At 37.5% G+C, this 20,226-nt stretch overlaps 1 protein-coding gene across 6 annotated transcripts in view; it reads right to left on the bottom strand.

The window, feature by feature from the left end:
• ESP4 (HEAT repeat-containing protein) overlaps positions 1-20,226 on the bottom strand; it is a 76,853-nt gene that overhangs the window by 1,778 nt on the left and 54,849 nt on the right. For 4 of the 6 annotated variants that reach the window (XR_016107311.1, XR_016107312.1, XM_088970271.1 and 1 more), the window contains exons 15-25: positions 15,754-15,915; positions 15,551-15,613; positions 15,016-15,123; positions 14,839-14,922; positions 14,707-14,754; positions 12,606-12,680; positions 8,110-8,205; positions 7,957-8,037; positions 7,793-7,864; positions 3,518-3,562; positions 3,357-3,440 (exon numbers count right to left, since the gene is read on the bottom strand). Coding sequence is in view for 2 of the 6 variants with exons in the window: in XM_088970271.1 (XP_088826397.1) it covers positions 3,357-3,440; positions 3,518-3,562; positions 7,793-7,864; positions 7,957-8,037; positions 8,110-8,205; positions 12,606-12,680; positions 14,707-14,754; positions 14,839-14,922; positions 15,016-15,123; positions 15,551-15,613; positions 15,754-15,915 (918 nt within the window). In the remaining 4 variants the exon portion in view is untranslated. Of the gene's footprint in view, positions 1-3,356; positions 3,441-3,517; positions 3,563-7,792; positions 7,865-7,956; positions 8,038-8,109; positions 8,206-9,411; positions 9,501-12,605; positions 12,681-14,706; positions 14,755-14,838; positions 14,923-15,015; positions 15,124-15,550; positions 15,614-15,753; positions 15,916-20,226 lie in introns of all 6 variants that reach the window. The other 2 variants (XR_016107314.1, XR_016107313.1) reach the window with 1 other exon arrangement.

The raw sequence follows: 20,226 nt of genomic DNA, 5'->3' as shown, positions 1-20,226 counted from the left end.
CAAGTCCAGATCCCTTGGAGTCAAGAATATAGAAATGGTAAACAAGATATTTGGAACAACTAAGCAATGTTTACAAACGACCCGGAGGGCGAACTGTTTTTGCCTCCAGATTGAACGGTTCAGACCATGCCACACCATCATATATATATATATATATATATATATATTTTGTATTAAGTATATATATTTATATACACATGTATATATGTGTATAAATATATATGTTTATCAATAAATAATGTATAAATATGTTTTAGATATGTTATATGTACTTTTATATTTAATTTATATTTTTTAAACTCAGTTTTTTATTTTTTTTATTTATAAAACAATATTAAAAAGTGCAATTTGAGGCCAATAAAGGTTTTTTTTTTGCTAAAATAGCAGGGCAAGGCGAGGGACGCATGGATCTCGATAAATTACCCAAAATAAAAAAAATCACCCCAATCAGACATCAGAGTGCAAAGTTATGGCCTTTGAAAGTTCACATACATTGAGTGTGCAACCCGCGACCCGGTGACAAGGTCAACAGTTGAACCATTCGGATCGAACGGTTCTTGACCAAGTCAATGGTTTTGACTGTTTGACAGGTCTTGACTGAACCGGACTTGGAATCATTGCTGGGTGACTGTTCAAACGGCCGGGTCTACGGCGGGTTGAAAACACTGCAATTAAGTCTTCCCAACAGTAGTAACTTTGATGTCATACAATTGAGATTCAAAATATTTATATATAATATAGTCATTAGTCACACCTGGGGGCATAAGTTGGTAGCTTGAATGAGGAAGACACTAGGGATATAGGTACTTGCATGCTTGTCATTCTCTTCCGAGTTCCCCCATTTGCCTATTGCCTTCCCCTCCTACCAATTTAGTTCTTTCCTTCCCATGTAAATATAACTAATTGATAAAACACCAATAAAAGAAAAACCACTTGCAATGATAGAACTTCTACCAGTTGGGTGATATTTATAGATTTCTAAAATGACAGAAATGTCCCTATAGGACATTCCTACACTCTTAATAGTTTAACATTACATGGCTGATGAGAACAAAAAAGTTTAACACTAATTGATAAAAAAGCATTTCTCATTCGTGTATAATAGCTGAAAATTTGGTAATTTATAAGAAAAGATTATCAGCATTTTATAATTAAGAATATGTAACAGGACACCTGGAATATGACTCCAGGGGATATTGATGGATTCAGTTGTCAAAGGGTTACCAGTATTTGCAGTTCTAGAATGCACAGGTAGGCTGTTATGCAGGATCGACCCTCCCCTTATGGAACTCTTGAACATTCTTCTGGTAAATGGTGATAATGCTCAATTTGATACTGCTGGAGATTTCAGTTATGACTCGTTCCATTTGACTAAAAATTAGCAACTCTTTCTCTTTTTATTTTTCTTGTTTATTTTAACCTAGGGTTCAACAACTTTATAACATAAAACCCTCGATTTCACATGATTTTCTAAAACAAACACTTTGATCAACTAAAATTTTATAACTGCTAGGATTCCTTCAACAGGTATTTATTTCGAAATTTTAGAAAATTTCATAGAAATGGCATATTGTGGCCTGATAGGTGACAGATAGAAATTGTATAAGATTGTACACTATTTGTCACTTTTCTCCATTTCATCTTTGGTTACTCATGACTGATGTTTTGGTAAACACTCATAACTGAGTTGATGGCCAGAACAAGATGAAAAAGTTCCATTGGAGTGGGTCAAGTTTGCATATGCCATCCTGAAGCATTTTCTGTGGACTTCAGTAAACATATTTCTTGTTGCATTGGTACAGGAGATGAACTGAGATTCTAGGAAGAAACTGGTTGTGGTAGCCAACCTGTATAGCATATTCCCTGTTTTCACAATACCATGACGCTGCTGCTAGAGGGTGTTCATTCCAGAGAATTATGAGGCATTGCAAATGAGGTAGTGAGTTCTTGTTCTTGAGGACATGTTGATTATGGAGCCAAATTTCTAAATGATCAATCATATAATTTTCAGGGAGAGGTTTTAGATTTCCACATCCTTTGAGCCAGATGTGGAATTTTGCATCTGTCACTAAATTTGATCATTCTTTTAGGGTTTGGCAGCATTTCATTAGGATTTCTGAACGGAATTGGACGATCGAGCAAGCCTATCTTCAATTTGTTTAATCAATAAAACATAATGAAGCTTCTATATACCTGATAAAAAGTGTGTAAAAGCAACTCCTCCCAGAAAAAGGATAGCTCTAAGATTTGTACAAAGAACCATCTCAGCCTTGTGGCCAAAACCGGAAGGGCTGGCTCTAATACGGTTTCTCCGCATCTAAACCTGTCCCTAGATAACGAGTTTACTGGGTGATTAGCCAATTCTGGTACCGATTTGAATGAGATGTTAAAATTGAAGCCAAGATTCTAAATTCTCTAATGATATAGGATACAACAGAAAATATCCATCTCTAAACCGCCCTATCACATCACCACTTAGGAGTCCCATTATAAACTGAAACAGCCTTACCACAGCAAAGGTGAATGACATGACCTCACCTTGGATGAAATCCCTGTGTCTACAGAACTTAAGCAAAACCAGTGAAGTACCAACCTAACATCATCAGATTAACCTCCAACTCATGGTGGTAACAGATATCAAGCTTGAATAGGTATAAGAGAAGAGGATGGATTTATTGAACCTACTTTCTTTTTCCATTAGCAGGTGTATTTGAAACAGAACTTGCAGATTTTTGAAAGAGAAACTGAGAGCTTATGGTCTTTCCAATAAATCGAGAAACTTCTTTTTCTGGCCTCCATTTTGCCACAGTTTAGGGGAATGAATTTTTTTTACTTACTATAAAAATTACAATATCATTATTATCTTTGACCCACTACATAATATATGACTTGTATATCTTGGCACATGAATCATGAAACTTGATGGCATAATTTTTTGTAAATGAGGCTACCTCCTTACAAAATCTGACCAGTACAATGACTATCCTAACAGTAAGAGAGAAAAAAGTAAAAAAAGAGTTCTGCTAACTCTGCCCGAAAACAAGGTTATGCAAAATCTTGCAGGAACAAACAAACAGTGAATCAGGTTACATCAGGAAAACCATGTCTGCAACATAATAACATAATATACATTTTCCTTTCATATCTAAAAGGATACCTTGCAATTATATGGCATCAAACTACAAGTTGCTAGGACACCTTCATAGAAATCTAAAGGCTAACATGAAAGTTTATGAAACATTCAAGGTGCTTGTAGAGTTTTCAGCTTTTGGTGCCAACTGTGAATTAAAATTTGAAAGGCTCACATAAACAACTAAAGTTTAAATTCAAGATGCAGCATAACAGGTAGCCTTTACCTGAAGCAACACAGTGAATGATTGAGGCTGTGTCAGGTGAGAACACTTCAAGAATCCTACCCATAGCTTTGGGTATTTCCATATCTGCAGAAATTATTTAATTAATAGTCACATAATAAACTGATTATGAAGTTGACAGTAGAAACTTTAAACTCAATCACCTGCTTGTTTACAAGGCGAGAGAGTATCTCCATTATAAAGTCTACCTACAACATTTACAGCAAACAGTAAGTTTACGTTAGCAAGAACAGAAAAATGCACTGGCATGTTTCTTTTCCCTAACTTCACCCTCCCCCCAAAGAAAAAAAAAATTGAATAATATATAAAGTAGCCAGAAGTACAAATTTGAAAGATGCAGCCCATGCTAAAATTGTTATAATGGTCAATATGGAAGATGATTGCAACCATGCTAAAGAAATTCAGTATTGGTGGGAACATCACCTAAAGAAATGGAGAAATTCTTTTCACCTACTTTTATAATGGATGACAAAATAATTTGCCGATTAAAAAGAAAGAACAAAATATATGAGTGTAGCAAGGAAACCCAATGCAACTAGTAAAAGAAAAGAGAAATGCCAGGAAGAATCCAACATACATACAGATGGTAATTGAACACCAGTCTTACTGTTTGGGACAGAAATGATTATGTAATTATATTTATTTGCTTATTACAAAATTATATGGTATCTATATATAATTATTTTATAGGGTCATTTACTTAGATACCCATGTATTTACCAAAACCTACCCTCTAGTTTGCATATTACTGAAATACCCCCATAGTTTGCAATTGTTTTACTTAATCAACCTTCTGTCAAGAACCATTTGCATTTCCATTTGGGAATGGTCCTTGGACCTCTTAAAACAAGTAGAAAATGTGAAAGGGCACATTCCAAAAATACCCCTAGCAATTCTCATTTCATGCACACTCCACACCTCCAAACCAAGTTATAATGTGGGGGGAATGTTTTGTTCTGAAAGGTTGATATGAGAGCTACTAGGGGTATTTTTTTAATAAAAACTTAGAATCTATGCCCTTTCACATTTTCCACTTGTTCTGAGATTTCATTTGACCATTCCAAGACAAAAGTATAAATGGTTCTTGTCAAAAGTTCAACTAAATAAAGTGGCTACAAAGTTAGGGGGTGCTTTAGTAATATGCAAATTAGAGGGTAGGTTTTAGCATATACATTAAACTATAGGGGGTGCCTAAGTAAATGACAATATTTTATGTGTTTAATCTAGTTTTCATTAATTGGCAATACAAATGATTTGACCTAGGTAACATTTGTGAATTGTGAAACCTAGAACAAATACCACTGGGCTTGGGTATGCCAGGCTAGGATGTGACCTAAAAACCTAGGCATACCCCTGCCTAACTCTGGGTGGACCAGCCAGGCTGGACCACCTGTTGCTACCCCTAGTCCCCAGTCCTGAGATTAGTTCTAATGATAGGCATAAATGTGAGAGCACATTCCTGGCCAATTATAGATAATTTATCAGTTAGCATTATCAAATAGTTCAATTTTATTTTTAGAAAATTGATTTTCAAAAAAAATCCAGAATTCTAATCTGCGCATAGATCAACTAGAGATACTCCACATATAACTAGCTCCAAGCTCATCCTATTCTACATTTTTTTATTGGAAACGGTAACTTCATTAATACAAAATTAAGTACAACCGTCAACCCCTAAACAGATGTCAAGTCCAAAGTAATCTTTATTGCAAAACTGCCCAAAACATACTCTCCCTCACAGTCCCTTGTTTAGCCAACATATCAGCTTAACCATTAGCTGATCTCCTTGTCTATTTGAAGCAAGCACCAATCTCCCTTGTTATATTGAGGATTTCCCTTATGGGCTGTCTATAAATCCAAGCTCCCAACTTACCTGATTGCAGACAAAAAATTAACAATTTAGAGTTCCCTTTATCTCAACTTGGTGCAACCCCAATTATTTGGCATATCTTCCTTGAAGCAAGGCCATCACCTCCTCTCAATGAGTCCCCCACTTCTATTGCCCCCGAAAACATAGCCACAATTCTGCCATTTTCATCTCTGAATATTCCCCCTATATCTGAAGGCCCCGGGTTACCTCTAGAGCTCCCATCAAAGTTCAGTTTCATTCTTTGTTGTGTTGGTGGGGACCACTATTCCTGCACTGTAGGTTTTATGGAAGTTGTAGATGTCACCACCCCCCAATGCCTGTATATGTCCTCGGCTGAGAAGTCTTTAAACAAATCCAAAGTTTTCAATCATTGATTAGTCATAATGGTTATTCTTTCTACAATTTCCTCCTTGGATTTCTCCACTCCTTTAAAGAACCTATTGTTTCTTTCTTCCCAGACTGACCATAGGATAATTGCTCTTGTGGCTTTCCACATTAATCTTCCATGCCTCTTCAGTTGCCTAAAAAAGCTAGGGTCAAAAAGGTTACCATGTCTGGGGGAGGTGTCCACCTGCGACCAAAGATAGAAGAGAACCAGGTCCAAATAAAGCACACAAATGGACAAGAAATTAATAGGTGTGTGATCATCTCACCAGAACCCAAGCAAAGGCTACAAACATGGGGTGACATGCAAAAATTTGGCATTTTTCTTTACAACAGATCTAGAGTATAGATTTTTCGGGAAACCACCCCCAGCAAAAAGCCCAAATTTTTGGAGGTACAAGCTGACACCAAACCTCCTTTGAAGGAAAGTTCCTTGCAGGGTTTGTTGACTGAAGGAGGACATCAAAGAAGAGGAACAAGTGAACATCCTATTCTACATTTATGCAACAAATTTAATAAAGATGGAACAGAACTGAAAAGGTTTGCCTACACAAGTCCTTTCCTGCACCTTCAGCCATAGAAGAGGATAATGGGAACCTGGATTCGAGTCTCAGATTCATCTATTAAAGGAGGAAGAAACCCAACATAACATGTTTTAAATGCCTTGTCGCCTTCGGAGTAGTTCTCAAGAGGAAACCAATTATCTACCGACAAGGCAGCTGAAGTGCACTTAGATGTGTATTTTCCTTTTGTATCTTTTCTGAGATCATCAGTTGGATTCATATTATATTTTCTTATAAAACGTTGTTCTTCTTGTATGGGTTTCCCAGAGAAATATTGCTTATACATCCCCTTCTATTTCTATATTTAAATTTTGAAATTAATAAATTAAATAATGACTTCCCTTCCACTGGGAGTAATTTTTTTAGGGGGCAGGGGTCCAAAAAAACCTATATTCAACAAAATGTTCCCATCTATAGTTAATAACTAAATCCATTTGACGAAGTTCTACATTTTTTTTTAGTACAAGGATTTTGTGAACTCCTATAATGAAATGAATAATGTTTGAAAAATATGAACATGTAACAATATTGTGAACATTGTCGAAATCCAAAGTGGATGCTATTTTCCCAAAAGACCAATACAAAATGGTAATTTCCCCCAAAGTTTTGCTGATTTGACTGGTATATTTCCCACTTCAGTATATTTCCCATATATGTCTAAAATTTATGAATTGCACAAGGCCTCAACCAAAATACTGGTGATACGTTAAAGTTTCAAACATACCAACAATATTCATTTCCACGAGATAACCAACAACTGTGAAAGTTTAGGGATATGGGGAAATTTGTGGATATATCCTAACAAGTACTGCAATATCAAGATTTTTGGGGTTCCCTATTGATTTTGTATTTGAGAAAGGGAAACATTGGGGACATAGTGAACCATGATTGCAAAAAGCAACTCACAAGGAAGTAGGGGTTGCAATGATTTGAATTTGAATCTAACTAGAATTCAAACCAGACTGTAAACGGGATAATTACACCCCCCCCCCAAAAAAAAGTGATTTATCCAAGCTGTCTTTTAGAAAGTGAAAAAGGGAAGTAAAGAAAAGAACAAAGACATGAGCTGAGTTTGGGCCTATGACGGCTGAAACTAAGCATAACAGCCGAAACTAAGCACAATGACCTAGTCATGGGGCCATCAGGATTTCGGACAATTTAAGGCCAGATGAAGAATCAGTCATCACCAGGAAAAGAAAGGGGAACAAAAATAATCAGAAAGAAAACCCGTTGTATTGGACCTCTGATAGTTTCCATATGGTAAACCTGGCAGGTAATTAAATGATGCCTTTGCTTGCTACATGACAGGTCTTTTAAAGCCCACAACAAATTCAAGAAACTTAGCTTTGAGTCGTCAAGACTGCAGAAAATCTACTTTGATAGCTAAGACTTAGCAAAGCACTATCTTTTCATATATATACAAGATTCAGAATGGTCCTGTTTCTTGGTCTTGTAATTGAATTATGAAAATGTAACTATCAAGTATCAATAGACAATATACATCAGCAACTATGCTTTTTATAAAGGTCTATATTCAGCAAACTACTGATTGTTGGCATAGCTTAAGTTGTATGAAGCAAATGAGACTTCTTATTTCTCACCAGAGCTGGAAATGCACCAATTGTCTGTAAGACAGTACGCATGAACAGCAAGGGGAGAGGAATCTGCTCAACCTGGAATTGAGATTCAGAATCAGTGACAAATAAAATCAGGCAAAAATAAAAATTCTAAAGGGGGGCTTCATTAAGTTTCCAAAGGTACATACCAACTGATTCAAAACCTTTGCAAGAACTTGTTGGGTAAATACTTGCCGTTGTTCAAAACAAGCATTGCATGCATCTGTTACCTGTTTAAAAATGGAAATTATTTAGTCATCAAACCTAAAGACGACAGTATAACAAAAGCAAAATGGACATACCTTCTTCAGGATTATTCCATCTCTCTCAGGATCAATCCCATGGATTGCAATTAACACTTCAGCAGGAGAAAGGGCTGGACCAGAATGAGGTGATCCCTGCGTGATAATGTTTCCAAAAAAATAGATAAGTAAATAAGATATGCTCATCAGGAATGGAACTGCCCAGGAATTGAATGCAATATTGGGTCATAAGCAAGGAAAAAAGAAATTATTGTCAATATATTTAATCAACCTGAGAAAACCACCTTACAAATCAAATTTAAAATATACTTCATCACATACTTCATCACCATCATTATCTAATCCTTGTCCTAACCTGTTTTGCCATTCCATTCTGTTCAGTGCCATATTCATCATTAAATTATGGGTGCTTAAATCATTAAATTCTGTCTGGTCTGCCCCTAGCTCTCCTATCCCCTTCAACTTGTAACAGATCGTTTCCTTTATCAGGTGCTGGAGATGGTCTTCTATGTACATGACCAAACCATTTCAATTCACTTTCTTACATTTTATAACCTATTGGAGCTACTCCTAGGATCCCTCAGATGGCTTCATTTCTAACCATGTCCCTTCTAGTTTTACTGCCCATCCATCTAAGGATTCATGTTTCTGCCACATCATTTTTTGGGCATGCTTTTTCTTAGCTGTTCAACACTCTGCTCCATACAACATAGCTGGTCTTACAAATGTTTTATAGAATTTTCCTTTTAGCCTAAGTGGTATTCACCTACCACATATGATTCTGGCTGCACCCCTCAATCTATGTGCGACATCATCCTCAACCTCTCCTTCATTATGAATTATTGAATCAAGGTATAACGAAAAAGGTCACAATGAGTTATCCCTTGGTCTCCAATCCTAAGCATACCTTGGTTTCCACTCCCATTATTATCAAACTTGCATTATATATATTTTTGTTTTAGTCCTCATTTTGGAACCTCTTGTTTCTAACTCAGTTGTCCATAAACCTAATTTTGCATTTAATCCTTTGCTAGTTTCATCAATTAATAGGTTTAGCCAATTCATCCATGACTAGTGCAAATAAACAAGGACTAGGTGCCACACCTTGGTGAAGACCCATTGGTGTTCTAACATTAGTTTTTTGCACCCTCATAGATATCCTCAATTTGCATCAAGTCACTCGTGATATAGGTACTGGTTTTTTATGCACATGAATAACAGTAGTCAATACTTAATGGAAGCAAAATATTAATGTGGAGGAAATCACTACTTCTGCAAAACTAGATGAAATGAAATGAAGAAATGGGTAGAATAGATAATGATGAATGGATGGATAGTTACTGATCTTCAGCAGAGTATCTGGATTCAATCTTTAATGGGATTTTCATTCACCAAGACCCAATAGAAGAGACATGGACAAGTCATTTTCCCTGAAGAAGGATGAGCTCAACTCATTAGACTCACTCGTCTTAGAGGGAGCTAGAGTGCCAGAGTAGCACCATATCTCAACCCCCATTGCCTAAGTAAACTGTCTATCATAAAAACATACCACATCTTTCTAGCGAAACATGAACTAAAATGAGAAGTAGAAAAATATTAAGCCACTATTATTTTAATAAATTATATAAAGGGTTTAACGAGAACTAAACTTACAAAGATATAGAAAGCACCTTAATGGCTTAATTATAAATACCATAGGAGGCACAGAAATCAATTCCAGCAAACCAGTCTGAAAAGATATAAGAAAAAAACTTCATATATGTCCTATAAACTCTTCACTACAAATCAGACTAACTCTTAATATAATAAAACAAAACCTCAAAATCACTTGTTCAGTTTTTTTTTTTTTTGGATAAATGATTGAAAGATTTTATTAATCAGAAACTGTTAGAGTTACAAGGCACGATTAAAACAAGTCAGAAAGATATATTGGTGGGTTTTATGGTTTAAAAGTGGCAGAATTTAGTCAGTGGATAATTATGCAAGCAACTGTCGTTGCAGTACTGGTAGTTCTCTATTAAGGAGCCAATGAGCTAAACATTTCCTGGAGCCATCAAGAGTTAGCTGAGCATGTAGAGACAACAGGAGTATGATCATCCCAGTACAATTTGTTTTAGGGACTCAATTAGAACAGAGATGTTGGCATTACTCTGACCTTGGGCTAATTGTCCACAGATATTGAGCAAGTTGAGTTGGATCAGATGGCAATCCAATCACTAATCATCATTTCATGTTTGCAAGATGATTCTATAGCCCCTGGATTTTTTTTTTATCACCATATTGTCATCTAACTCGACACCTAATTGACTTAAGAGTATAAGTTAAGGAATAATATTGTTGGAATGTTCCTCTAGGTAGCTTTTTCGCCTTTGTGGTTGCCTCAGTGCCTTTGATTTCAGTTGCCTCCTTGAGGCTTTAAGGTCCCATTCACTATTTGTCAGGATTAGGTACTTGTATTATCCCTTTCACCTTTTCTCTATTAAAGTTCCTTGTTACTGGTAAAAGAGATATAAAACCTTTCCTCATCAAACAAAATAAGGAAAGCCCATTAGGGCTGGCAATCTTGACCCCAGCCCATTTGACTCACCCACCTTAGAACCCACCCATACCCATCCATTCTAGTGGTGGGTCAATATGGGTCAAATGACCCATTGGGTCAGGGGAAAAGGGTCAGGATGGGGTTGGGTCGAGGGTTACCCATTGGGTCGGTTGAGGGCAAATTGAGAAAAACAAAAAAAGAAAGGATTTAGGGTTTATTGTAATATTTGGCCTCTCATTTTCACTCAGCCACACAATATCACCGCTGGTAGAGTAGACAATGGAATAGCAAGCTTCCTCTGCTCCTCCCTCAGTCTCCCAAACAAGATCGTTGCCGCCAAGATCGCCGCCGGTAGAAAACTCCAAGGAACACTAGAAATAGGTGGGACTTGAACCACCCCCTTCAAAAAACTCCAAGGAACCCTAAAAAATTAGGGTGCCAATTGCTAGGTCAAAAATGAAGAGTCCTACAAAAACAAGACTCTCCCCCTTTCTCCAGTTCTTCCTGAATTTGATGGGAAACCCTAGACCAGCTATAGGGCAAAACAGATCCACCAAAAAATCAAAAAATTGGGCTTACCTGAGGTCTTCGATCTACCTCTCATATCACCATGCAGTCGGCCAATCTAGGACTGCATGATAGAGCAGCTCAAGAAACCTTCAGCCTGCTCTGATACCAAGTAGAAATTGCTGATACTTGATTCTGATGTGTACTTTGTGAAGAAAAGTAGTAGAAGCTGAAAGGTTTCAGCAAGAGAGAGAGAGAAAGAAGAAGAAGAAAAGAGAGTGGGATGTCACCAGAATTGAATTAGGTCTGGCCGCCAACCCCTCTAGTTTTATATACTTAAAATAAAAGAATGAAAGATTACAAAGATGCCCTTAGTAGGGCGGCTACTTTAAGTAGCTGAACAGTCAACTTAAAATAGCATAAACTAATGGGCGTAAGGCCCAATAACTTCCTAACTGAATAACTTAAATAAAAATAAAACAAAGCTGGGCTCAAAAAATTAAAATCAGCCCAAACTCAACAAGGTAATATATACAAGTCCTATCGGCATATGGAAGTCCTGCTGAATTGTATCCTTGGTACAAGGACTGATATTGGCTATTAGATGGGCTACAAGAGATTGGAAATTGAGGAAGATTGTCAAACTGTAATGAGATGGATGAAGGGTGATGAATAGAGTCAAATGATTTTACTCACAGTCAATAAGGGAACCTAGAACTTTGGCATGCCATATGAACACCTACCTTGCTGAGCTGGATCCAATGGTCTGCTAACCCTTTAGAAGAATCTGGTAGTTGGGGGAAGGGCTCAGATTAGCAATTTCTTGTTGAACTCTCCTAGCTACCTACATCTTCATGTACTTTTTTTATTAAGCAATGAAATCCCATCTATAAAAAAATAAATAAATGAGAGGAAAAAGAAAAGAAAAAGGTTCCTACTGAACACCAAAGATCTATCCTCTCTCAAAACATAACAGAGATATCAATGCCCCACCCACCACCCCTCAACCTGTAACTCTCCCCCCACCTACATTCTAGTATAACTAAACAAATACCAAAACAGCAAAGGATTGAAAACAACTTTTCTCGAGTAGTTTCCATAATCGATAGGACCAGAGTATAACAAATCTATTTCAATTTACTATGAAGACCACATCCATGAAAAATGACACCTCAAGGAGAGAGGTATGCACCTCATAACTTAGGCACGGGCCTCAAGGTTGGACCGTAGAAGTGTTTTCTTTGAGCCTTGCGCAGAATTGCTCCAAGGCATGCCTAAGGCATCATAAAAATACTGTTGAAATCTACTAGCCTTCTAAAATGCCATTGCCAAATGGCATTCAAGAGCATCAAAATCACATCTTGGGTCCAACTCTAAAGAGAGCAAAATAAGTCAGCCTTAATAGATGGAAGAGTACTCAGAAAAAAGATGTTTCAAGGAAACAATATAATGATATAATTAGTAGGAAGGTTTTACCAAAGGAAACTACCTGGAGAATACGAGCAAGTGCTGCTTGAAATTTATCCAGTGGAAGATTCACAAGTTGGGGGAATATTGATAAGACCTAACAAAACAAAAAAGGCAATCATATACAAAAGGAAGAAATAGATAGATTGAAATAATTGTGGAAAAAAATGGAAGCAATAATATAATGATCATACATATATGGGTTGTATCACTGGATAATAAATTTATATTTCTGAAAGACATCATCACTATATTCTTGCTTTTCATACCATGTGTAAATACACTTTATGCTTCAGGGAAAAAAAGAAAATAAAAAAAAACATAGGCAAGTATTAACTAAGAAGCAAGAGCATATTCAAAGAAGAATAACTATTGGCTTTCATAGGACCCCTATTCCCCATCAACAATAAAATAATGTGTTTCTTAGCCTAATTTCCTTGTCTTCAGGGGGAAGTATGTTACTATTAATAAAATAAATCATCTAGTTACTCCGGTCGTATGGCTAGGCTTCTCAATATTAGCTTCACCTTCTGCCCCAATATAATTCTCTCTCCCATCTCTTGGTCAAATAAATTAGTTTGGGTTGGTTTTATTTCTTCATAAATTATATTTCTTGCCTCAGCATTTCCAGTTCACAGTTTAAAAGAGTAGCAATTTGAGCAGAAGAAAGCTTGCCACAAGACTAGGTTACTGAAATGAAACAACTGATACGGAAAACAATAGATAATCAGCAATTACCCAGGAAAAAATGACTCTCACCAAAGCTCTCACCTTCCACAATCTTACATCTTATTAAACAAGCTATCATCCAAAGAACGTATTAATCTTTCAATCATCTAGACAGATTATTCAAATAGCCACATAGGAATCTCCCATAAGGGAAAGCACATATCCTAGGTCTGATCAGATCTCACAAATGGTGATTCGAATCCAAACCCGTTAAGAATGCCGGATATTCGTATCTGATCCGATCTGATTTAAATTCTGAAAATTTTAATAAATTATTAAAAGGGAAAAAAAAAACATAACAGTTCATCATATATATTAACATATACATGTCTTCTTTTATAATGAAATTACAAAAAATGCAATATAAACATATTTATAAATAATATATATATATAGGTCGGATCAGATAGGGGTGATCTGATTTTCAATCAAATCCTATTATCCAATCTGATCCGATCTGAAAATCCGACAGGATCTCAAATATCAAAATTTCCTCTAAAGAAGCAATGAAAATGCAATTAATATCTGATCCCTTATCCTAAGATAAATTGCCTCAAGGGACCTTTACGGAGGTGGAGGGGCCAGTCTCCTAAGATGAGGAATGCAACATGTTTAACATCACACTAGCTACTTGAAGTAATGCAACTAGGAGATAAATAAACAGATTGAAAGCTTCACATGCTGGAATTGTTGAGTGCTTGAAGCATTTTGATTTGATCCAAAAATCCCTCTACTCCTGAAGGTGCTTGGTCTCAAGTGGAAGAACCACCCTATGCACTAGCAACATTTGAGAGCTAAATACATCATTTATGTACAACTTCCTTGTATGGAGATTTCTAACATTGGCAGTGAACTGCTTAGTCAAAAACTGTTCCTTTTTGGTAAAGCAAAACTCTACAGTAAGGGATAGGTACCAGAAACCGACAAATTGCAAATGGGTTGACTACACCCTGCCCACCTGCTCAGGGATAGGGGTATTTGAAGCCACCAGATCCATATTTTAATGTGCCAATGGAATTGAATCATTTATTAAAGATCTTGGCTGAGGATCACATTGGAAATGATGATTTAGCAATGTGGAATGTGTCACAAGCAGTGAAGATATGAATTGCATACTTCTAGAAAGGCTTACAAGCTAAAACCACATAGTTCAAGGAAAATATTCTCTTTACTGCAAATAACTCAAGAAATAGATACCACTATGCAATCAAAAAACAAGTATATGCAGCAGATACTCCTACATAGGAATAGAACAATGTTATTAAAATTAAATTATACATGCATCACATGTCCAAAGATAAGCAAAAAACACATTACATATAAAGATGATGCCTATTGAGAGAAGAGAAGATAGTATCCGAAGTTAAGGAATATAAGAAACAGATAGAAGATACCTCATCCTTTGGCAGAAATGACAACACTGGAATGAGAATTTCCGCATCCTGTAGTCCACATAAAACCATTCATATATGACAAAAGGGAGACAAAACATACTTATTTCAAATTGAGAAAGTAGCAACTTCCACCTTCAGTTTTGACTCATACAATCTTCTTATAGTAAGTATAAGTTCTGGTGAAGGAATTGCACCATCCGTTAGAGTACGTATAACCTGTTTCAAGAGAAGAATAAATGGATAATATTACAGCTTTACAATTATCATGAAGAGTCCTAGAAAGCATAGTTAATACATATAATAAAGTACCTGCATTAAGAGGCTCTCACATCCAGCTGGTGGATCTGAAATGATGCCAAGAAGCTCAGGTGAAGAACCTATAGTACGAACTAGTATTGGAATATGCCGATGAACTGCCTGCACTAAATGAATGATTTTAGAAACATGGACTTGTACCAAAAGGATAGAAATAGTTATAGTCTAGTGACAGTCTTTCAAGGAGAATCCCATCCTTTGCAAAGGATAAGGATATAAATTCCTTTATGATGGACTAGGCAGTGGCCCACACAGAATTCAAGGAGATTAGCAGATCTGATTTGGACTCCAAATGCAAAAATATAGTCAGACATTGAAGTCTTCTGTATTCTGATTGTTGTTTTCTTTCCTAAGCATTGTAAAGCAACCTTGTAAGGAGGCATTATCACCCTCCCTTTTTTGTACACGCTTTATTATTATTATATGAAAGAAATATTGTCAGCCACCAATCAAACAAAATAATAGTTACAGATAGTGGCAGTCTCTCAATAAGATATCAGTAAGCTACAACTGGTACTTTAAACCAAACCTGCTTTACTGCCTTTGGTGTGCTTTTATATATTACAAAAATTTGCCGAAAAAGTGAATGTTTCTGCAAAACACAGTAAAAGAATATAGATTAACAGAATACAGTGCACCCAAATAGATAAATGTGATCTAAGCATTAAGCATCACAAAAAGAAAAAAAAAAAATCAAGTTTTGAAAAGTGACTAAGAACAATAGAATAATACCTTTGTACAAAGGGCAAAATATAAGGACATGCATCGTTGTGCCTCAGATATTGAAGATGGAATACTTTCAGTTGTGCTTGATTGATGAGTATCGGAGGAAATTTCTTTAGTAGTGGCACTGACTGAAGGCTGCTCATTCACAGGTTTCTCCAAATCAGAATCCTGCAATTTAAAAGAAAAGAAACAAAAATAATAAGAAAAAATACCAAATTCTCTAGGGCCAATAAAGAGCATTATGTATCAGAGGAGGCAATTCTTAATCAGCCTCGAGCTAAGATAAAAATAGTTAATTATTATGTAAAATTCAATTTTCTAATTTCACTTGAGTGGGCCGATTTATGTTTAGTTTGTTTTCTTTTAAATTAAAAAGTTGTTGGGCCTTGGAACCATTAGTTTTTATTTTTAAAAGAATTGTAAGTACTTAGTTTGAGTTGCCGCCCTACTAAGGGCATCTTTGTAATATCTCATATTTAAGTTAATTATAAATAGAATGAGGGGCTGGCGGCTAGGGTTATGAATCACTATCCTAGTTGACCTTCTTCTCCTTTTCTTCCCTTTCCTCTGTCTATTGCTGAAACCCCCAACTTTCCCCTTTTCCTTTCACAAGAAGCTTGGCCGAATCAGCACATTAGGCTTTCTACTTGGTATCAGAGCAGGTTGAAGGTTCTTGAAGAGATTCACTCCTGCAGCCCTAGATTGGCCGACTGCAAGGAGATTTAAGAGGCTGATTGAAGCTCTCAGGAAAGCCCAGTTTTTGGATTTTCTTGATGGATTTGTATACCCTGTAGCTGGTCTAGGGTTTCTCATCAGAATCAGGAAAAACTGGAGAAAGGGGAAGAGTCCTGATTTTGTTGGACTCTTCAATTTTGACCTAGGTAGTGGCACCCTAATTTTTTAGGGTTCCTTTGGGTTTTTTGTAAGGGGCAATTCAAGTTCCATGTGGTTTGGAGGCTTCTAGAGAGGGTGGTTGCTTTTTCTCTCTCTTCTCCCATCCTACAGAAAAGGAATCTTTCATAGGAAGAAAGTCCAGGACACCGAAGGAGTGTCGTTGGTTCCAGAAGGTATTTTGTTTGTTCTTGCTGCATTTTTTGGTTGTTTTCTGTACCTCTTTTGAGAAACATGGAGGGACACAAAGTTGAATATAAGCCCGGGAATGAAATGGGACCAGTGGGAGGAAGTGCTGGAGACCCCTTCGGAGTTGGGACCATTACTACAATTAGGTTGGATGGTACAAACTACTTGGAATGGTCCCAATCTACAAAGATGGTCATTGGGGCTCGTGGAAAATTGGGGTATATTACTAGTGAAGAGGTGAAACCCGAAACTGGCAACTCCCGGTGGGTGCAGGAAAATTATATGGTAATGACATGGTTGTGTAATTCTATGTTGCCACATATAAGTAAAAATTTTTTATGGGCAAACACTGCTAAGGAGATATGGGATGGGGTTGCAAAAGCCTATTCACAAAGGGAGAATGTTGCTAGGGCTTATCAACTGAGAAATCAAATTATTGCCACAAGGCAGGAAGATAGATCTGTTGCAACCTATTTTTCAGTCCTTAAGACCCTATGACAGGAGATCGACCATCTAGAGACCTTTGCTTGGGAAACCACCAAGGATGCAGCTACCTATCAAAGACATTTAGAGAAGTATAGGGTGTTCGAATTCCTTGCTGGCCTTAACCCTGAGTATGACATTGCACGACAACATCTTTCTAGGGACAGTGTCACTCTCTCCCAAGCATATGCCTTTGTGTCGGGAGAGGAGTGCAGGAGGGATGTAATGATGAAAAATCTCAGTTCTGATCAGTCTGCTATGGTAAGTGCTGTGAAATCTAAACAAAATGGTAATGAAAACAAAAGGGAAGACAAAAGGAACTTAGTCTGTGACTACTGTAAGAAGCCTAAGCATACAAGAGATACTTGTTGGAAGCTTCACCCACATCTTGTGCCAACCAGATTGAAGAATAAGAAAGGAAATGCGCACATGACAGTTACAGGTGATACTCCCCCCCCCCCCTACTACTACTGCTTTGGAGCCCGTTGTAGCTGCTGCAATAAGGGCCGAGCTTGAGAGGTTTGGGTTACTTCTGAATCAGAGGGACACAGCTGCGGACAACAAGGTACAAGTAGCACATGTGGAGCTCACTCTACCTCCTTTGCCCACACAGGTAGTTCACATGTCACTGCAAACTATGTTTCTACTTCAGGTAAGGAGAGATCTCCTTGGATTATAGACTTTGGAGCCTCAGAGCATATGACCCATTGTTCCACTATTTTCTCCTCTTATCAACTCTGTTCTAGCAGAGATAGGGTCTCCACAGCTGATGGATCCCATGTTCCTATTGCTGGGAAGGGATCTGCCAAGATTAATGATTCTATTTGTTTACCCTCTGTCCTCCATGTTCCTAGATTGAGCACTAATTTGTTATCTGTTAGTAGTTTGACTAAAAATTTGAATTGCTCAATAATTTTTTCTCCTGGACGCTGTATTTTGCAGGATCTGGTTTCAAAGAGGACGATTGGGAGTGGTCGTGAAGTGAATGGAATCTACCTCCTGGATGCTCCTCCTCTTCACCAAAGCCATCATGTTTGTAGAGACAGTGAGACAAAATCTGTGGGTCAGATAATGCTTTGGTACAACCGTCTGGGTCATTTATCCTTTTCTTCTTTGAGTTGTTTGTTTCCAAAACTGTTTGAGTCTGTGAGTCTGTCAAGTTTGAAGTGTGAGGGTTGTGAACTTGGAAAGCATTGTAGACACTCTTTTAAACCTAGTAATAAAAGATGTTCTTCTCCCTTTGATGTTATTCATTCGGATGTGGGGTCCTTATCATGTTCCCTCTACGGGCGGCTATCGCTATTTTCTCCTATTTGTGGATGATTTCTCTCGATATTCCTGGATTTACCTGATGAAATCATGCGATGAAGTACCATCTTTGGTGAGGCAATTCCACCAGATGGTACTAACACAGTTTGGGACGATAATAAAGATGTTCAGATCTGACAATGCTAGGGAATATTTTGAGAGACATCTTACCTCATATCTGTTGGAGTATGGTGTTGTTCATCAGAGCAATTGCTCCTATAGTCCACAACAGAATGGTGTTGCAGAGAGGAAGAACAAACACATCGTTGAGACGACAAGAAGCATGATGATCACAGCCACAGTTCCGGTTTGTTTTTGGGGTGATGCAGTTCTCACAGCAGTATATCTGATTAATAGGGTGCCTTCTCGTGTACTCGGATTCAGCACTCCATTCAGCCTTCTTTTTCCTTAGAGGGAGATGTTTCATATTCCTCTAAAGGTGTTTGGATGTGTCTGCTTTGCGCATATTCTTGGCCCTTACCGTTCGAAGCTTGATCCCAAGGCAAAGAAATGTGTTTTCCTTGGATATGCAGAGAATCAGAAAGGGGTACCGTTGTTATGATCCAATCTCTGGAAACCGGTATGTTACTATGGATGTTACCTTTTTTGAATCTACGTACTTCTTCTCAAAGGATCCTTCTCAGGGGGAGTGTTTTGGGGAAGTAGGTCAGAAGTCTATCCCTCTCCCAGTTCCAATCCCTGTGTCTACTCCTATGCTTGACCACCACCCAATGTCACCCACCTTGCCACCTCCTTTGCGTACCATTTCACAGCATTACTCACGGTAGAGACTCCATAAGGCGGTTGATTCCACCACAGCAGAACTCACACCACTTGCTGTCGATCCCTTGGAGACTCCAGATTCGACTGATACGGATTCATGTATTCCTCTTGATCCCACTACTATTTCAGTTCCCATTGATTCTACTGACACTGTTACAGATAACCTTGATCTCCCTATTGCTCTTAGAAAAGGGAAGAGAAAGTGCACTGCTCATTGTATCTCACAGTACCTATCCTACAATGGACTTTCTCCTTCCTACCGTGATTTTCTCTCTTCTCTTGATTCAGTGTCTATACCCAATGGTGTTAGTGAGGCTCTCTCCAAACCTGAGTGGAAGACAGCTATGCAGGAAGAGATGGAGGCTTTGATTAAGAATCAGACATGGGAGATTGTAGACCTACCAGAAGACAAGGAGACAGATGGATGCAGATGGATTTACACAGTAAAGTATAAGGCAAATGGAAGTATAGAGAGGTACAAGGCAAGACTTGTTGCAAAAGGGTACACACAGAGCTATGGCATTGATTATCTAGAGACATTTGTGCCAATTGCAAAGATGACCTCTGTTTGGATACTCCTTTCTCTTGCTGCCTCATACTCTTGGCCATTTGTTTCAATTGGATGTAAAAAATGCTTTCCTAAATGGGGATCTGCAAAAAGAGGTGTATATGCATCTTCTAACTGGTTTTTATGATAATGCTGAAAAGGGAAAGGTATGCAAGCTGAAGAAGTCACTATATGGTTTGAAATAATCTCCCAGAGAATGGTTTGACAGATTCAAAAAGGCCCTGATTGTTTTTTGCTACACTCAAACTCAATCTGAT

Source organism: Nelumbo lutea, chromosome 2 (assembly GCF_056320005.1).
Source record: "Nelumbo lutea isolate HS-2025 chromosome 2, American lotus-T2T, whole genome shotgun sequence".
NCBI classification, from domain to species: Eukaryota; Viridiplantae; Streptophyta; class Magnoliopsida; order Proteales; family Nelumbonaceae; genus Nelumbo; species Nelumbo lutea.
This window is presented reverse-complemented; position numbering and strand designations above follow the sequence as displayed.